The sequence below is a fragment of the Euprymna scolopes genome, chromosome 3, assembly GCF_053919585.1.
Source record: "Euprymna scolopes isolate OS-2025 chromosome 3, ASM5391958v1, whole genome shotgun sequence".
NCBI lineage: Eukaryota > Metazoa > Mollusca > Cephalopoda > Sepiida > Sepiolidae > Euprymna > Euprymna scolopes.
In genome coordinates this window covers 31,030,014-31,044,928 of record NC_136484.1, presented here as the reverse complement: position 1 = coordinate 31,044,928, position 14,915 = coordinate 31,030,014, and the positions used below count along the sequence as shown (strand labels likewise).

Genomic DNA, 14,915 nt, shown 5'->3' with positions numbered 1-14,915 from the left:
ATATACATGTGTTTTAATGTTATGTAGTTCGTTTTCCAGTTTCAAGGGTAGGCAACTCTGATTTTTTCATAGAGTTATTTCCCTTACACCAATTCTAGGTGTGTGTGTGCGCGCACACATCCAGAGAGAAAAATGAGATGGACCCAAAAGAAAGAGGGGAAAATAGGAGTTGGAAAAGAGGGAAGAATAGAAGTTATGTTACACTTTTGCCTTGGACAATGCCGGGTAACCTGCTAGTTATTATATAAGTCTTACAAAAACAAAAACAAGCACTTGTTTGTGGATATGAATATTTAATTACTATTATAATTATTAGATCCCTTAGAGGGCGAGTTCTCTGTAGAGAAGATTTAATTGTTCCTATCATAGATATAAACTTCTCTGCTTTTCTTTGAGATTGAAAATTCTGGGAAACAATGAATTGTACTAATAAAATGTGATACTCCTCATTTGTAGCTGAAATGCTGGACGAATTAATTACAGTCAGCGATGATCAAAATCCGACGAGCCTTATAAATGACAGCAATTCGTGGTGTTCATTTGCCACTTGGTCACAATCATGGACAAATGCAAGTCAAGATTCTAATCTTAACAATCAATTTGGCAGAAACTGGGCTATTTCATTGACTTGTTTGGATGAAGCATTTGTTCTGGGTAGTCCTAAGATATACCCTCCCAAACCTCGCCTCCCCTCTTTAGGGTGCCCGAACCATCCTGATTGGGGAATGCCAACAGGGCTGTACAGGTGATTTTTAATAGGCCAGAATACTCTTCCTTTATTGACGTTAGTTTAATTCTCCAAAATTTTGTGTGGTAGGAAGGAAGTAAATATTGCGATTAGTGGCAGTTATGGCCCCAGAATTATGATGTGTACTTCTTTAACATACTTTTGCTAATAAAAATTTGGTTAATTATACTATTGTCCTTGTCTTGATTATTACTGGCCTGAAAGGTTACAATTTTTTTTTTTTTTTTTTACAAGGGAGTAACCAACTATCAAGGCTTGAAAGCCACTCGAGGATAAGAGTCAATGAATGTAATGTGTAGGGCTATGACAACAGCATATTCTTTTCATTTTGAGAATATATCCGACAGTTAGACACAATCAACAGAGAACCGCATCACTCTACATAAAAAAATATAAGATATCAATGGATATATACCTGAGAATCAAAACAAGGAAAAGAATATGCTGTTGTGATAGTAATGTGTGACATAATCGCAGCGTTGGATCATGTGTTTTAGAAAACAAGCACATTTTAAAGGTCATTGCCAACGGAAGATATATCTTGCTTTTTTGTTTTGTTTTAATTATCGCAGTGGTGAGAGAACACACAGGGAAAGAGAGGGCATAGGGAGAAAGAAAGAATAAGAGAGTTGAAGAAAAGGCTTAAATGGACAAAAAAAAAAAAAGAGAGAAGCAGAATACGGAGGAAAAGGAAGAAAAAAAATTTTTTTTTTTACACTTCTCGGCAACACAGTCATAGTTAAACTCCAATCCTAATGGCAATAGTAATGGAAGTTCGAACTTTATGACGATGTGGACCACGATGAAAAACAAAACAAGCAAACTTGTTCACAGCAGAAAGGAAAAAAAAGTGGAGGAGAAGAGATTAGTAAAATAACAAAGAGAAAGATATGACTTGCAAAAATAATAAATCAGCATGTGTCGGAAGGACAGTTTTCATCAAACGATGTTTGACTGGTAAATTCGAAAGACGAGATTCGCCAAACTAGATGGGAGCAACAGTATGCTCAGAAAGAAAAAGAAGTGAAGAGAATGCACTGAAACTGCAAACACGGACTGAAGGAAAAAAAAATGATCAAAATGAACGGAGATATCGTGAAGGCAAACATAAAACAAATGACCCCCCCTCGCCAATCTTTCACGAAAAACACCCGTCTAGCTGAATCCACTGTGAAAAATTTCCCCCATTCTATATCTGTGCCTAAATCAAAACGCGGATTCCATGAACGAAGCTTCTTTCTTAGAAGTGCACGCCTGTGGAACTCTGTTCTGTCTGCCTGCTTCCCACCGGAATACAACTTGGATGTCTTCAAGTCCAATGTTAACAAATTCCTAATGAACCGCCCCCTTAAGTAAACACTTCATCAAATCTCCACACTAACGTAATGTACTTGCAATAACCCTTATCCCTGAGTGGCTTCCGGGCCTTGATAAGTTGTGGTCACTGTGTAAAAAAAAAAAAAAAAAAAAAAAAATGACCAAATTGTTAAGTCTGACTCCTCGTTTTCTCTCATTCTCTCACAGCGAATTGATATTTTATTTTGCCCTTTTTATTTATGTTTATTGAAGCTTTCTGCTCAGTATTTTTAGACATTGTCGTAAGATCCCCGCCCCCATCCTCATTTTTTTTTTTTTTATCTTACTTTCTTTTCTTTTTCTCCCCCCCTCCCATTTTCTATTTCTCTAATCAAGTTGCTTTGAACTTTAATATTTGTATTTGCGTTCTGTGACTTTTACTGTGCTGTTCATTCATCTATACCAATTTTTATCGGTTTTGAAAGAGTCTCTCTATTCCCTCTTGTTCAGTGCAATATATTGAACCCAAGACCTTTTGTGTTTTTTTTCCTTAATTTTTAAAAATTATTTTTATTACATGAGCGATTTTAGGTAGTCCCAATGTGGGGTGTGAGCATAACCAATGTGATAGTGTAATAATCATTAACGGTGTGCATTGGGAAGAATTTTGATTATTTAAGGGGACGACTTAACAAGCAGTTGTTTATATTGGACATGAAGGCTACCATATTGTAATCGGCTGGAAAGCAGACCAGTGGAACAGTATTCACAGGCTGGCAGTTCTAGGAAAGAAGCTTTGTTCACAGAATCTACATTTAGATTTATACACCGATAGAGAATGGGGGAAGTTGTTGATAGTGGTTGTAGTTAATCTTGTAATCAGTCGGGAAGCAGACTAGTGGAACAGTGTTCCACAGGCGGACAGTTCTAAGAAAGAAGCTTTGTTCACAGAATCTGCATTTAGATTTATACACAGAAAGAGAATGGAGGAAGTTGTTGATAGTGGTTGTAGCTAATCGAGTGTTTTTTTGTTAAAGTTTGGCAAGAGGAGGGGACAATTTCTGAGATATGATTTTGTATTGTTGCTGTTGTATTGTTTGGATATCTTTAGGTATCAGATTCAGTGAAACTCCCGTAACTCCAAACTTAAGCCATTATTTAATGCCCTACAATAGATTGATTTTATTTTCCATTATTATATTGGGCTCTACGTCTTCCTTTGGCTCATTGCTTACAAAATATGGGGTAGCTCGAATCTCTCTTATCAACTGAAATGTATACTCCACTTTTCTTCCCTCGTGCTCTATTGGATTTTATCTCTTGGATTAACTGCATCATATCCAGAAAACTTTCTTCTGTAGACAGAAGCTTTTGTAAATCCTCCAAGAGATTAAAATAAATCTTAAGGAAATCTTTGGTGAAATAAAAAAATAAAAACTGATGCTTTAATCAATGTTTTCTAAAATCAATACGTCAAACTGACCATGGATCTTTATTTTTGAAGATAAGTATTCAGATAAATTATCTCTGCTTTTATAAGGACAAATTTCACACCTTTAACCAAATGAAGAAAATAGACTTTCAATTTTCAAATAAATAAATTCTATAATCTATGCTAAACATACAAGGTACCTTAAATAAGTTTCCAAAGTTTTTTTGTACAAACATTTAAAATTGTCGTAGCCTCTTGAAAATTCAGTATGTTATTGCTATACATCTTTTGAGATGACTGACTAATTATTTTTATGATTTCAGGTTCAAGTGAATAGCTACAGCATCCTACTACACCCTGAGTGTCACAGTTGGTGAATTTCAAACTTAAGCGTGACAGACTGATCATCAGAAAAAGATTTGTATAAAGAAGAGACCAAAAAACAGGAACATTACCCATGTGGCGGTTTCATGTACTGTAATTAATCCAAATTCATGGCGACTGTCCAAGCGATGTTTACTTTGAAGAAAGAGGCCAATAGTTCTCTTCACTAATTGCAATGTAGAAAAACGATCGCTAAAAAAGAAATGTGAACACAAATCAAACATCAAAGCAAACATTTCTTTAAAATAAAAGTTTTAGGTTCTTGTCCAAAATTCCCTAACATTAAAAAACAGAAATGAAGAAAAATCTGTATAATGTATGTACCCATATTCCAAAAATTATGCAAATTAATCAAATAGTTTTATTTTTATAAAGATTATTTTTATGCAATTAATTATGCAAATTAATCAAATAGTTTTATTTTTATAAAGATTATTTTTATGCAATTAATGATAATTCGTAGGCATTACAACATAACTCAACAATAATTCATACTTACTCGATTTATCTCCCTTTGTTTCTGGAGATATTTTTCAAAATGGCAGATGAGACAGTCATTTCTCGGATACTCATAAAATTTGATTCTCTTATTTAAAAATAATATTAGATAATAATAAAACTACTTGATCAATTTATGCATTTTTTGGAATGATATTTTTGTTTTGTCACAGGTGCATATATCAGACAGATTTTTCTTTATTTTTGTTTTTTAATATGGAGGAACTCAGGAGAAGAACAGAGTTTTATATTTAATGGACATATTTTAAAATTAAATAAACTAACAACAAACATCTTCGTTTTAATATATCTACCATATAAACAGCCTAAACACATTAACACACAAGTTTGCATTAGATCACCAAAGTTAAGTGATGTTGAGTCTGGTTGGTGATTATATGGGTGATCAGCTGAAAACAAGCTACTGTAAGCGAAACTCCTCTCACATGCATAAATTGATAACCGCATTGCCGAGACATATTATTGGTAACAGACTAGCCTCTTCTCACACATACAGTCAGACTTTTACTATTAGTTTTTGTTTTATGGCATATCAACCCTTTTTGGGTTATTTAAATCCAGCAATTTTGGAAAAAGTTTTTATGTTTCAAATTCTTTACATTTTCAAATATTTAATTATGGTGTTTGATTTGGTTGTTTTGCAGAGAACAATTGTTTATGATTGTGCAAAGCATGATTGGTTTTGCAAAGGGAAAGAAAAAAAAAATAACATCAATGTTTGGCTACGAAGCCAGTTTCTAATCTGGTAGGACCAGATCACTTTTTGAACCGGTTTGAATTCATAACACTTTGTAAATGTTATTAACTATTTATTAATTCTAAAATGATTTTAACATCCCAATTTATTTATATTCATTGAAAATATTGCCTTTTTCATTAGAACAATTGCAAAAATTTTAGAAATATTTTCAATTAAAAGGTAACATACAATAATAAGACATTTCGAATGAAAAAACACCTGATAAAATTAAGCAGAGAAGATAAATCATATCTTTATCATTTGAATGTTTTCATAATCGAAACCAATTTTCTGTTTGAAATTATTTTTTAATAAAGAAGTATATTTTAAAATTAATGTTGACTGTATTTATTCCTTATCTTATGTTAATTTAGTATTTCTAAAACAAATACTGTAACATTTTGTAACAATAATATTACGTTATATTGCATCGATTTTGTATTTTATTATAAAACATTATGAATAAATGTCCCATTTTTATATTTAATACTGCATTCTTACTACTGCATCGAGAATTGAACCTATAACCCAAGAAAACAATCTCATAGAACTGATTGTTATTTAGCATTTTATTTGTTACGTCCAAGTACGACAAGACAAGATAATCTGAGGAAGGTCATGGGTTACATCGGCCAAAACGTTGTGAGAATAACACTCCAAATGAGAACAGTAGTCTGAATAATCCAAATTTTCAATTCTTATCTCAAAAGTTTCAAGTATGTAGACTGAAAACTGGCATAGAAGTTTGTTAAAGACCATTTTGCACACAGACAGACAAATTTTTTTATATATGGGGTGCTTTCAATAAGTTTCCAGACATTTTTTGTACAGGCATTTAAAATTTTCGCAGACTCTTCAAAATTCAGTATCTTATTGTTGTATATCTTATGAGATGACTGACCAATTTTTATGATTTCAGGTTCATATGAACAACTATAGCAGTAATTGGAATACACGCTACTAAAGTCTGCTTGTCACAGTTGGTGAATTTAAAAAATGCAATCTGGGCATGAGGACACTTTAGAAGAACGATATGCAATGAAATTCTGTTTTAAACTTGGAAAAAATACCACATAAATGTATGGAATGCTTCAGGTTGTTTTTGGACCATCTTGCATGGAACGAGCATCAGTTTTTGAGTGGCATAAAAAATTCAAGGAAGGCAGAGATTCTGTGGGGGATGAAGAGAGGTGTGGGAAGAGTAAGGAGGTCAGAACACTATTGGTCAAATAAAGAATTTCATGGATAAGGACTATCGTGAGTCTATAGAGACAATAAGTGCACAATTTGATGTCAGTGTGGGAACTGTACACACAATTATTCACGAGGAACTGAAGATGCAGAAGATTTGTGCAAATGCACCAGTTCTCAATTCCATTCTTGCCACAAGCTCTTTAATCAAGATGAGCATCAAAGATAGTTTCTCACCCTCCCTATAGCCCAGACCTTGCTCCCTGTGACTTTTGGTTATTCCTAAAGTTCAAGAAAACTTCAGAGGTTGTCATTATGAGACAATTGAAGAGATAAAAGAGGCTATAACAAGAGTCATTGAAGAGAACTTCCATGGGGCCTTCCAGAAGTTGTTGGAACGGTACAAGTGCATTGCAGTCGGAGGAGATTACTTTGAAGGAGACTAGAGTTTCATGTGTGTACTATCAATGAAAGTGTCCATACGAAAAAAAATCTGGAAACTTATTAAAGTACCTAATATATATATATATATATACATATATATATATATATTAGATTACTTAATAGAAATATTTTTCAAGTTAAGTATAGAATGATTGTTACATAAAAAAAATGATCACTTTTATAAATGTAAGTCTCATTGGTTAAGTTTAGTCATGTGACTAAAGATAGAAAAATATGAATAGTATAGAGATGTGTGCAGAAGAGTAGACTTCGATAGGATAACCACATTAAAAATTGATAAGACTTCTTGAATTAGTAGATGTAAAACAGTTTAGGTAGCAGATTTAATTCACGGGAGGAGGTGAAGGAAAGCATGGGAGGAGGTGATAAAAACGAATTTGATAAAAAGAAGGGAAAATAAAGACCTGACCAGAGATATGTTACTTTGGAATTTCTTAAAGCATGACAATATGTAAACTGGACATTAAACCAAATATGATGATGATGAAGTTATTGATGTTGAATTATAAAGTCAAGAATCGATGAAATAAAAATATATGTAGACTTGATACTTCAGACTGGAAGACAAATTCAATAAAACCACACAAACTTTTTTCCTAACATACGCAAACGAGGATTGCTTTATTTACATCACGGAACAGAGGCATAAACTAGTAGTCACCTATAACAAGTAAAAAGGAACTAAGAGCAGATAACTCTAAATCTTTACGCTATATATATGAGTTATCTGAGTTTTTTTTAAATATGGTGCAGGGGAGATGACTCTGAGCAGACTGACAGCAATGAATCAACAGCTATAACAGTTGGGGAAAAAAAGAGAAGGAACTTCTTGTAAACTTTCGATATATATATCGACGATTATATTCCTTGTGTTCTTCTTGGATGATATTCAGAAACAACTGTTAGATAAGGAAATGTCTACAGGAAGTGAGGAGATGATGCTTTATGGACATCACCACGTCACAAAATAAAAATATAATCTGTCTTCAGTAGACAGACAACATAGATTTGGCTCTGTATGTCACACACGTTACAAATGTGTTTGAAATTAAAATATAACTTACCCAGCTCGAGAGAGAAATTTCATCTGCTCCATTTCTGTACTCAAATCCAAACATAAAACCTAAGAAAGAAAAAAATAACAAGACAATTAAGATTTTGTCAAGGACAAAAAAAAAAAAAAAAAAAACAATTGTAGAAAGTTTGGTCTGTTTTTCAACAGGAATATCCTCCTTTGGGGGGAAAAACTGGTTCAAACCGCCTTGGGTTAATACCATTTGAAAAAAAATTCCTAAAGAGTTTACTCAAATGGTATTAACCCTAGGCGGTTTGAACCAGTTTTCCAAAGGAGGATATTCCTGTTGAAAATATCAAATTCACATGCGGTCCTTAGTCGCTTGTATTGATTAATGTTAAAATACAATAATTGTAAATTATTTAGTGTAAAAGACTACAATCTATTTTTACCCACAATTGGGGTTCATACCTTTCCCAACAGTAACAATATGTAAATGATTACAATAGTTCTATCTGATTCCATAGTCTACGACTATATCTATTTGGCTAATTATTTGTAGAAAAACAGGAGAAAAAATAATTAAAGATTAGTGAAAGACTAACTTAAATGGTACTTTTGCGTTTATGAACCTGCAATTTCTACAAAGTTACTCGTGTGCGTCTAGTAGATAATGGAAATAACCGGAAACAGTCGGGTGAGCCTTATTACAAAAAACACAAATTATACAACCCCTCCTCTGCCCATGTTAAGATTGGCGACGAACACTGGAATTCATAAAGTAATACATTGGAAAAAAAATGTCTTAATATCCAGAAAACTACTTGCCGACCGGTTCTGGTTCTTCCCATCATCTGCTGGGCAGTGGGCACACCAGAGTAACTTTGTGGAAATTGCAGATTCATAAATGTAGAAGTTCTGTTTAAATATTAAGCAAAACAGTCCATTATTAACGAACGTTTCCATTTCTGAAGAAAATTTTCACCCAGGAAATGCGTTAGTCGGTGAACAAAACTTTGGTAAACAACAAACTAAACTGAAATGGAGAGCCTGTTTTGTTATGATATTAGCCAAGTTAACTCTCCCTAAACATTCGAGCTTTTATGAAACGTGGTGCTTGTTTACATTGGTGATCTATTAAACCAACACATTTCCGGTAAAAACATTATTACGTACTTACATTCCATAGCGAAATTAGTATGAATTCAAAAAATTACAACAAATGATCTATAAAAAATAGAAGTAAAAATAGAATTTATTGAATTATTTTTTTCGTATGTCTTACTGTAGAAAATTTTTTTCGCATATTTTAATGTAGAAAATTTGTGCAATCAATTCAGTATGACAAATAAGAAATAACCGTTGCCTTAAATTAAGGGTCCGCCATCTTTAAACACAATATCTGGGAACATAATTATGGCCAATGTTTTTTATTTTAAATACTTCTAGAACGTCATTTACTGTATCATTTTTCGTCATTTTATGAAATTTATACTAATTTCTCCATGACACATAAGTATGTAGTTATCTTTTCACCTGAAATGTGTTCATTTAAAAGATTCCTAATGTAAACATGTACCACAGTGACAGTTATTGGGTGGATTTCTATCAGTATTTTGTTTATTTTTCGAGTTTGGAGCGATTACTGATACTCCACAGACAGCATGAGTTATCGATTTCACTTACCAATTCGACACTACTTGTTTTTCAAATCAAATAAAAGATTTAATATAGTTAAAATACACAAAACTTATCAAGGTAGGTAGAAGAGTAACTTATTTTGCCTTTGGTACGTTATTTTTGTTATATATTTGAATATTTTTATTGTTTTTTTTATCGTTTGTTGGCCGGTGGGTTTGTTAACTATTCTGTACTTTCATCTAAGAATTTAATAAACAAAAGATGCCATAAAAATTGAATTTTAACTTAAAAATACTATCTAAAAAAATAGCGCGGTCTGTAAACCGCAGAAGTACCAGAATGACTCCCAAACAACTTATTTTTACTTAAATTGTTTCTGTAAAAAAAAATAAATAAATAAACAGTAAAAAAAACAAAATAAGTTATAGCAAGTTTGTGTGCACACGCGAAACACCAAAATGAAAAATAAGCTGGAACAATTTATAAAAAAAGCTATCTAAGAACGATAACTCAAATTGATAACCTGTGCTTTAACTAGAAAACTATCGGTGCTTTTGTTAAGATGGAGTCGACAAATGGATTAAATTTTTTTTTTTTTTTTACATAAGCATCACTACTTATTAAGGCCCAGGGACCATTCGAGGATAAGGGTTAAGAGTGTACAGTAGTCAATTGGACAATATAGTAATTGTTAGTAATGGAAATTTGGTAAATTTGTTAACTTAAGTGGAACAGCTCATCAAGAACTTGTTTACATTGGACTTGAAGACAATCAGATTGTAGTCAGCTGGAAAGGATGAAAATGGAAGACAGTTCCACAGGCATGCACTTCTAAAAAAGGAGGTTTGTTCATGGAATCTATGTTTAGGTTTAGACACAGATAAGGAGTGGCGGGAATTATTGATAGTGTTTTCAACTAGACGAGTGTTTCTTGTGAAAGTTTGGCGAGGGGGGGTGCCATAGATTGAAGCTCAGTCGAGCACTTGCCATGAAAATAACAATAAAGCAGAAACAAACTTGCAACATCTCTTCTGTGAGATAGAGGTTGCAAGGAAGAGAAAAGGACATCTTCTACGAGGCTACGAAGTCTATTTTGAACTCTATCAAGGCAAGACAAGTCCTTTCTAGCAGCTCCTGGCCAGATGAACAACAGTACTCCATCCTTGGACGTACCTGGCTCTTATATAGATAGAGAATTGCATCAGCAGTGAGATATCTACTGGATCGATAGAAGGATCCCACCATTTTTCCAGCAGCCTTGGCAACGGATTTAATGTATGTGTTCTATTTCAGATCAGGAGTAAAGGTCAATCCCAGAAGCTTGTCAAAACATGAGAGCTCCCCAAGACGAGAGCCATTCATTTCAATTGATGCCAGATGGGGATCAGTGCATTGATGATGCAAAGATGTTGTTTTAAGCAAAAACAATATCATGCACGTAATTGTCATATCGAAAATATTAATATAACTACAAATATCGAAAATATTAATATAACTACAAATTACAAAAATTCATAAAGTAGAACAACTGCTATTGTATTTTTAGTCTATCGCTAGAGATAACAAATGTTACAGCCATGAACAAGTAATCTAAAATATTGGTACTTGTACAGTTTAATCAAAACGTTAAAAAATGAAAATATCGAAAAAAAGATTGTATTGTACATATCCGTTTTGAACTGAAAAAAAATTTCACTTAATTTGATTGAGTAGTTTTTTTTTTTTTTACAGCGGAAAAACATGTTTTTATGATAGCGCGTTGAAGGCAGACATCTTGGATTTGTTCTTAATTTTTGTTTGGAGTTTAGAAGCGTCACGGGGAGATAACTCCAGTTAAAGCGCCGACACTCCCTCCCCATCTTTAATATTAGCTTTTTTTTTCCTAAAAATCGAACCTTTTGCTCGGTATCATAACAAATTGTTTTTTCGCTGTGAAACAAAAAGTACTTGATGAAAAATTAAGTGAAATTTTTTTTCGGAGAACTTCATTCCATAACAGATACATATAATTTAAACTTTTTCGATAATTTCATTTTTTTAGGTCTTGATTAAACTGTATAAGTACCAAAATATTCGTTCCGAGTTATGTCCCCTGTGTGTCTGTATCTACTTTATAATATTGATAATACACGATTTTCCATAGAAATTACTTTTAATTATAAATAACTTTCTACTCGATGAATTTTTGTAATTTTTGGATATATTACTATTTTTGGCATGACGATTAGATACGTAATAGTGTCTTTGCTTAAAACGACATTTGGTACTTCACGGGGAATGTGGACCCTGCGTAAACAGTGTTTTTATTTAATGATTGCTCCCTCAAAGCGTTTTCTGTCACTTTCTTTATATATATCTCAGATTTTATTTTTAATCGCGCGTGTATTTATTTTATATTTTGGATTTTTTTTTCTTTGGGTAAATTTGATTCATACTTTTATTTCGTGCTTGCTTTTATTTTATTTTTATTTCATTTTATTTCAAGTTTTTCATTATTTTCTCCGCTTAATATTATTTTTTTGTTAAATTATTTTTTCATACATATTCAAATAATGCTTTTACCCCCTCCCCTTTTTTTTGGGCCTCGAATACCTTCAAAAAGTTTTTGTGATTAAATAAACGAAAGAAAACCTTTTAAAAACACCGTTTACATAGGGTCTACGTTCCTCGTGAAGTACCCGATTTTTTTTTTTAAATTGATCTGTCGATTTTATTTTAACAAGTACCAAATTATCTTGGTTATCGCCCTTCCTTAGCTAGTTTCTTTCTCGACTTATTTACAACGATTGCGACCAATATATATATATATATATATATATATATATATATATATATATATATATATATATATATAGTGTAAGTAAAGAAAAAAGTTGTTTGGGAATAATGGCAAAATTATGCCGAACCCATTTTACTCTAAATAATTTACGTGGGTGAAATAGGAATCTGCCGTAAATGGCATTCCTTCCGGTTTGGTAAACTGCAATGCATTGTTTATTTATTGCTTTTGAGTGTTTTGCCTTTAAAGAAACAGCAAGGGTGAAATATCAACAAGGTCTTACAATCTTCTCAGGACAATTGACTCCCGGACAGATTCTTGGCAAAGCGACGGAATCCGGATCTCCGCTTTCATGCTGAGTTCGACGTAAATCACTGGAAGCATTCGTTGGGCTGACACTGGTGAAGATGCTGTTTGGATTATTATTAACCATCACATTCGACGAAGATGAAGATGCTGGGGGAATTGCTTGTTGACTTCCTCCTCCTCCGGTGGCGGGGGCGACAGTGGGTTGTTGCGGCTTCACAAGATTGTCAAGATCGCTGAGATTAGACGATGTAGAAGTGGATGCGATAGACGATAATGTACCACTCGTTGTACTAGCCATAGTGCTACTAGAAGCTGGGACCGAAGATGATGACGTGCTGTTAGTGTTAGTATTACTAACAGCCGGCACTTCAGCCATTTCAAAATCGGGAAGTATCACATTATTTGAGACCATCTGCGACGATTGTTGTTGTTGCGGATCTAATTCGGATTTTTCCGCAGAGTTTCGCTTTTCACCGAGTTCTTCATTTTCAAATTTCTGACTAGCCATTTTTTAAGTCAAGCCCGTAATAATGCAAAAAAGCTGCACGGTGTAAATCCGCCAAAATATGTGTTTACAAAAACATAATTATGAAAAATTTCCATTAGGTGGCCATTGTTGTTATAAGGCGCCGTCTAGTGAGAAAGGGGAGATAACTCCTTTCACTCACGAGTAGGAGCAGATAACTCTATATACTCTGGCTGCTGGCTGGTTAGACTGAAAGTTTAGCAACAAAAAATCTCTCACGTTTTTTTAAGCTGCGACACTGTGCGCACACATTAATGTTGTCAACCTTTTTCCAGATAGATATCATTGTTTTATAGCATTTCAAATGAAATTTCATCGCAAAAAATGTGTGTACTATGAATATGGACCGCTACGAATGTAAGCATTATTGTTGCAGATAAAGGTGCAAACTACACTAGTGAATTTTGAGATTTTTAATATTGAATGTTAAGGCAAACAAATGGTTTCTACTTAATTGTCATGTTAAAGTAATGAATACATAAAAAAAAAAAAAAATTACGAAAAACGATAAGGTAGTAAAAAATTATTAAATAAAACTTTATTTATTTTTTTTTTTTTTACGAAAATTAGTGAAAATTAAACTTTTAGCTAAAATAAAAAAAAAAACACCAAAGATGTCAGTATGTAAATATTGCCAATGGATACACCATAATCACGTTGACACAACGGTTCCTGCTGGGTCATCGGAGTTAAGCAACGTTGAACCTGATCAGTACTAAATGGGTGACCATTTGGGACTTCCAGATGCTGTATGTGCTCTCCGCTTATCTCGGCATTGTTTCCACTTGTCCTGGATTTCTCCTTGTCACTGGACCCAGTGTCGATTCAGGAGAAGTGTGGTTGGAGATTGCGCAACTCTTGCCTCACAATTAAATGTGCAGCTGCCCCTACAGGGGATATCCTTTGTCTTTCGAGACTGAACAGAGACAAAATTGCCAATGTTTAAAAAATAAATTGGGTTTTACTGTTAACAATCATAAATATATGTTACTTACATAGTTTTTAGCCTTTTGGCTAAGATCAAAGTGTAGTATCTGTTCTTCAGATGCTGAACTTCCATTTCTTGTTCTCTTTCGGTGGAGGAACAGTCCTTCATGATTGAGACAATTTTTTATTTTTGTACCTTTTCTCCACATTAAAAAACGACCCTGGTGTCTAACTCTGTCCCGTGTGGAGGCATTGTAAATAGGTACATAGTTTTTAGCATAACTTAGTTGCTTCCCTTGTTATTTTGTCATGTGTTCCCAAAGAAATATGGCAAAGGTTTTTTTTTTTACGAACACAAAGAATGTTCTAGGTGAAGAAAGAGTTATTTTGTCTGTAAGGAAAATTTAAGTGGACGTGTTCATTTTAACTATTGCTGTGTGAGTTTCCATGTGTGTTAATTCAGCAGGCATTGTAGATGTGTGTGTTTATAAGTTTGCTTCAGTTTTATCAATGAGAGAATGTGTGTATGAACTTGACTATATAAGCTGTCATGGTGTGTACAATAGTTTGTGAGTCTCTTGTTATGTCTGCTCTCGGTCCAGGAAGCAAAAGCTATTTTTGTAAGGGTTATGTTTACATGCATCAACTGTGGGAGAAAACTGGGAATGAAAAAAAAAAAAAACTGTTGGTTTATATATTAGGCACGATATTCTTGCACCTGTGATTGACTGAAAAAATAGCTGATTGGAGATTTTGTCCAATTGGGATGATATGCAATAACAACATTTGCTGCTGCTGCTCCTTCCCAAAGCACAATCATAAAAAAAATCCACATCTGTCCAAATACATGTGAAAAGAAAAAAAAAAGAGATTTTGATCCACAGCTACATTTTCTTTTTTTTTTTCTTTTCCGTTTTATTTTTTTACTTTACTTTCATTAGTAC

At 33.3% G+C, this 14,915-nt stretch overlaps 1 protein-coding gene and 1 pseudogene across 1 annotated transcript in view; one reads left to right on the top strand and one right to left on the bottom strand.

Moving 5' to 3' along the window:
• LOC145254520 (BRISC and BRCA1-A complex member 1-like) overlaps positions 1-13,533 on the bottom strand; it is a 28,950-nt gene extending 15,417 nt beyond the window's left edge. Inside the window, exons 1-3 of the mRNA XM_080113050.1 lie at positions 12,493-13,533; positions 7,839-7,897; positions 3,932-4,052 (exon numbers count right to left, since the gene is read on the bottom strand). Of these exons, the coding sequence (XP_079969176.1) occupies positions 3,932-4,052; positions 7,839-7,897; positions 12,493-13,026 (714 nt within the window). The 5' untranslated portion in view covers positions 13,027-13,533. The remainder of the gene's footprint in view (positions 1-3,931; positions 4,053-7,838; positions 7,898-12,492) is intronic.
• Positions 13,534-14,039: 506 nt separating this feature from the next.
• Positions 14,040-14,172, top strand: LOC145265435 (U2 spliceosomal RNA; annotated as a pseudogene).
• The last annotated feature ends 743 nt before the right edge of the window (positions 14,173-14,915 follow it).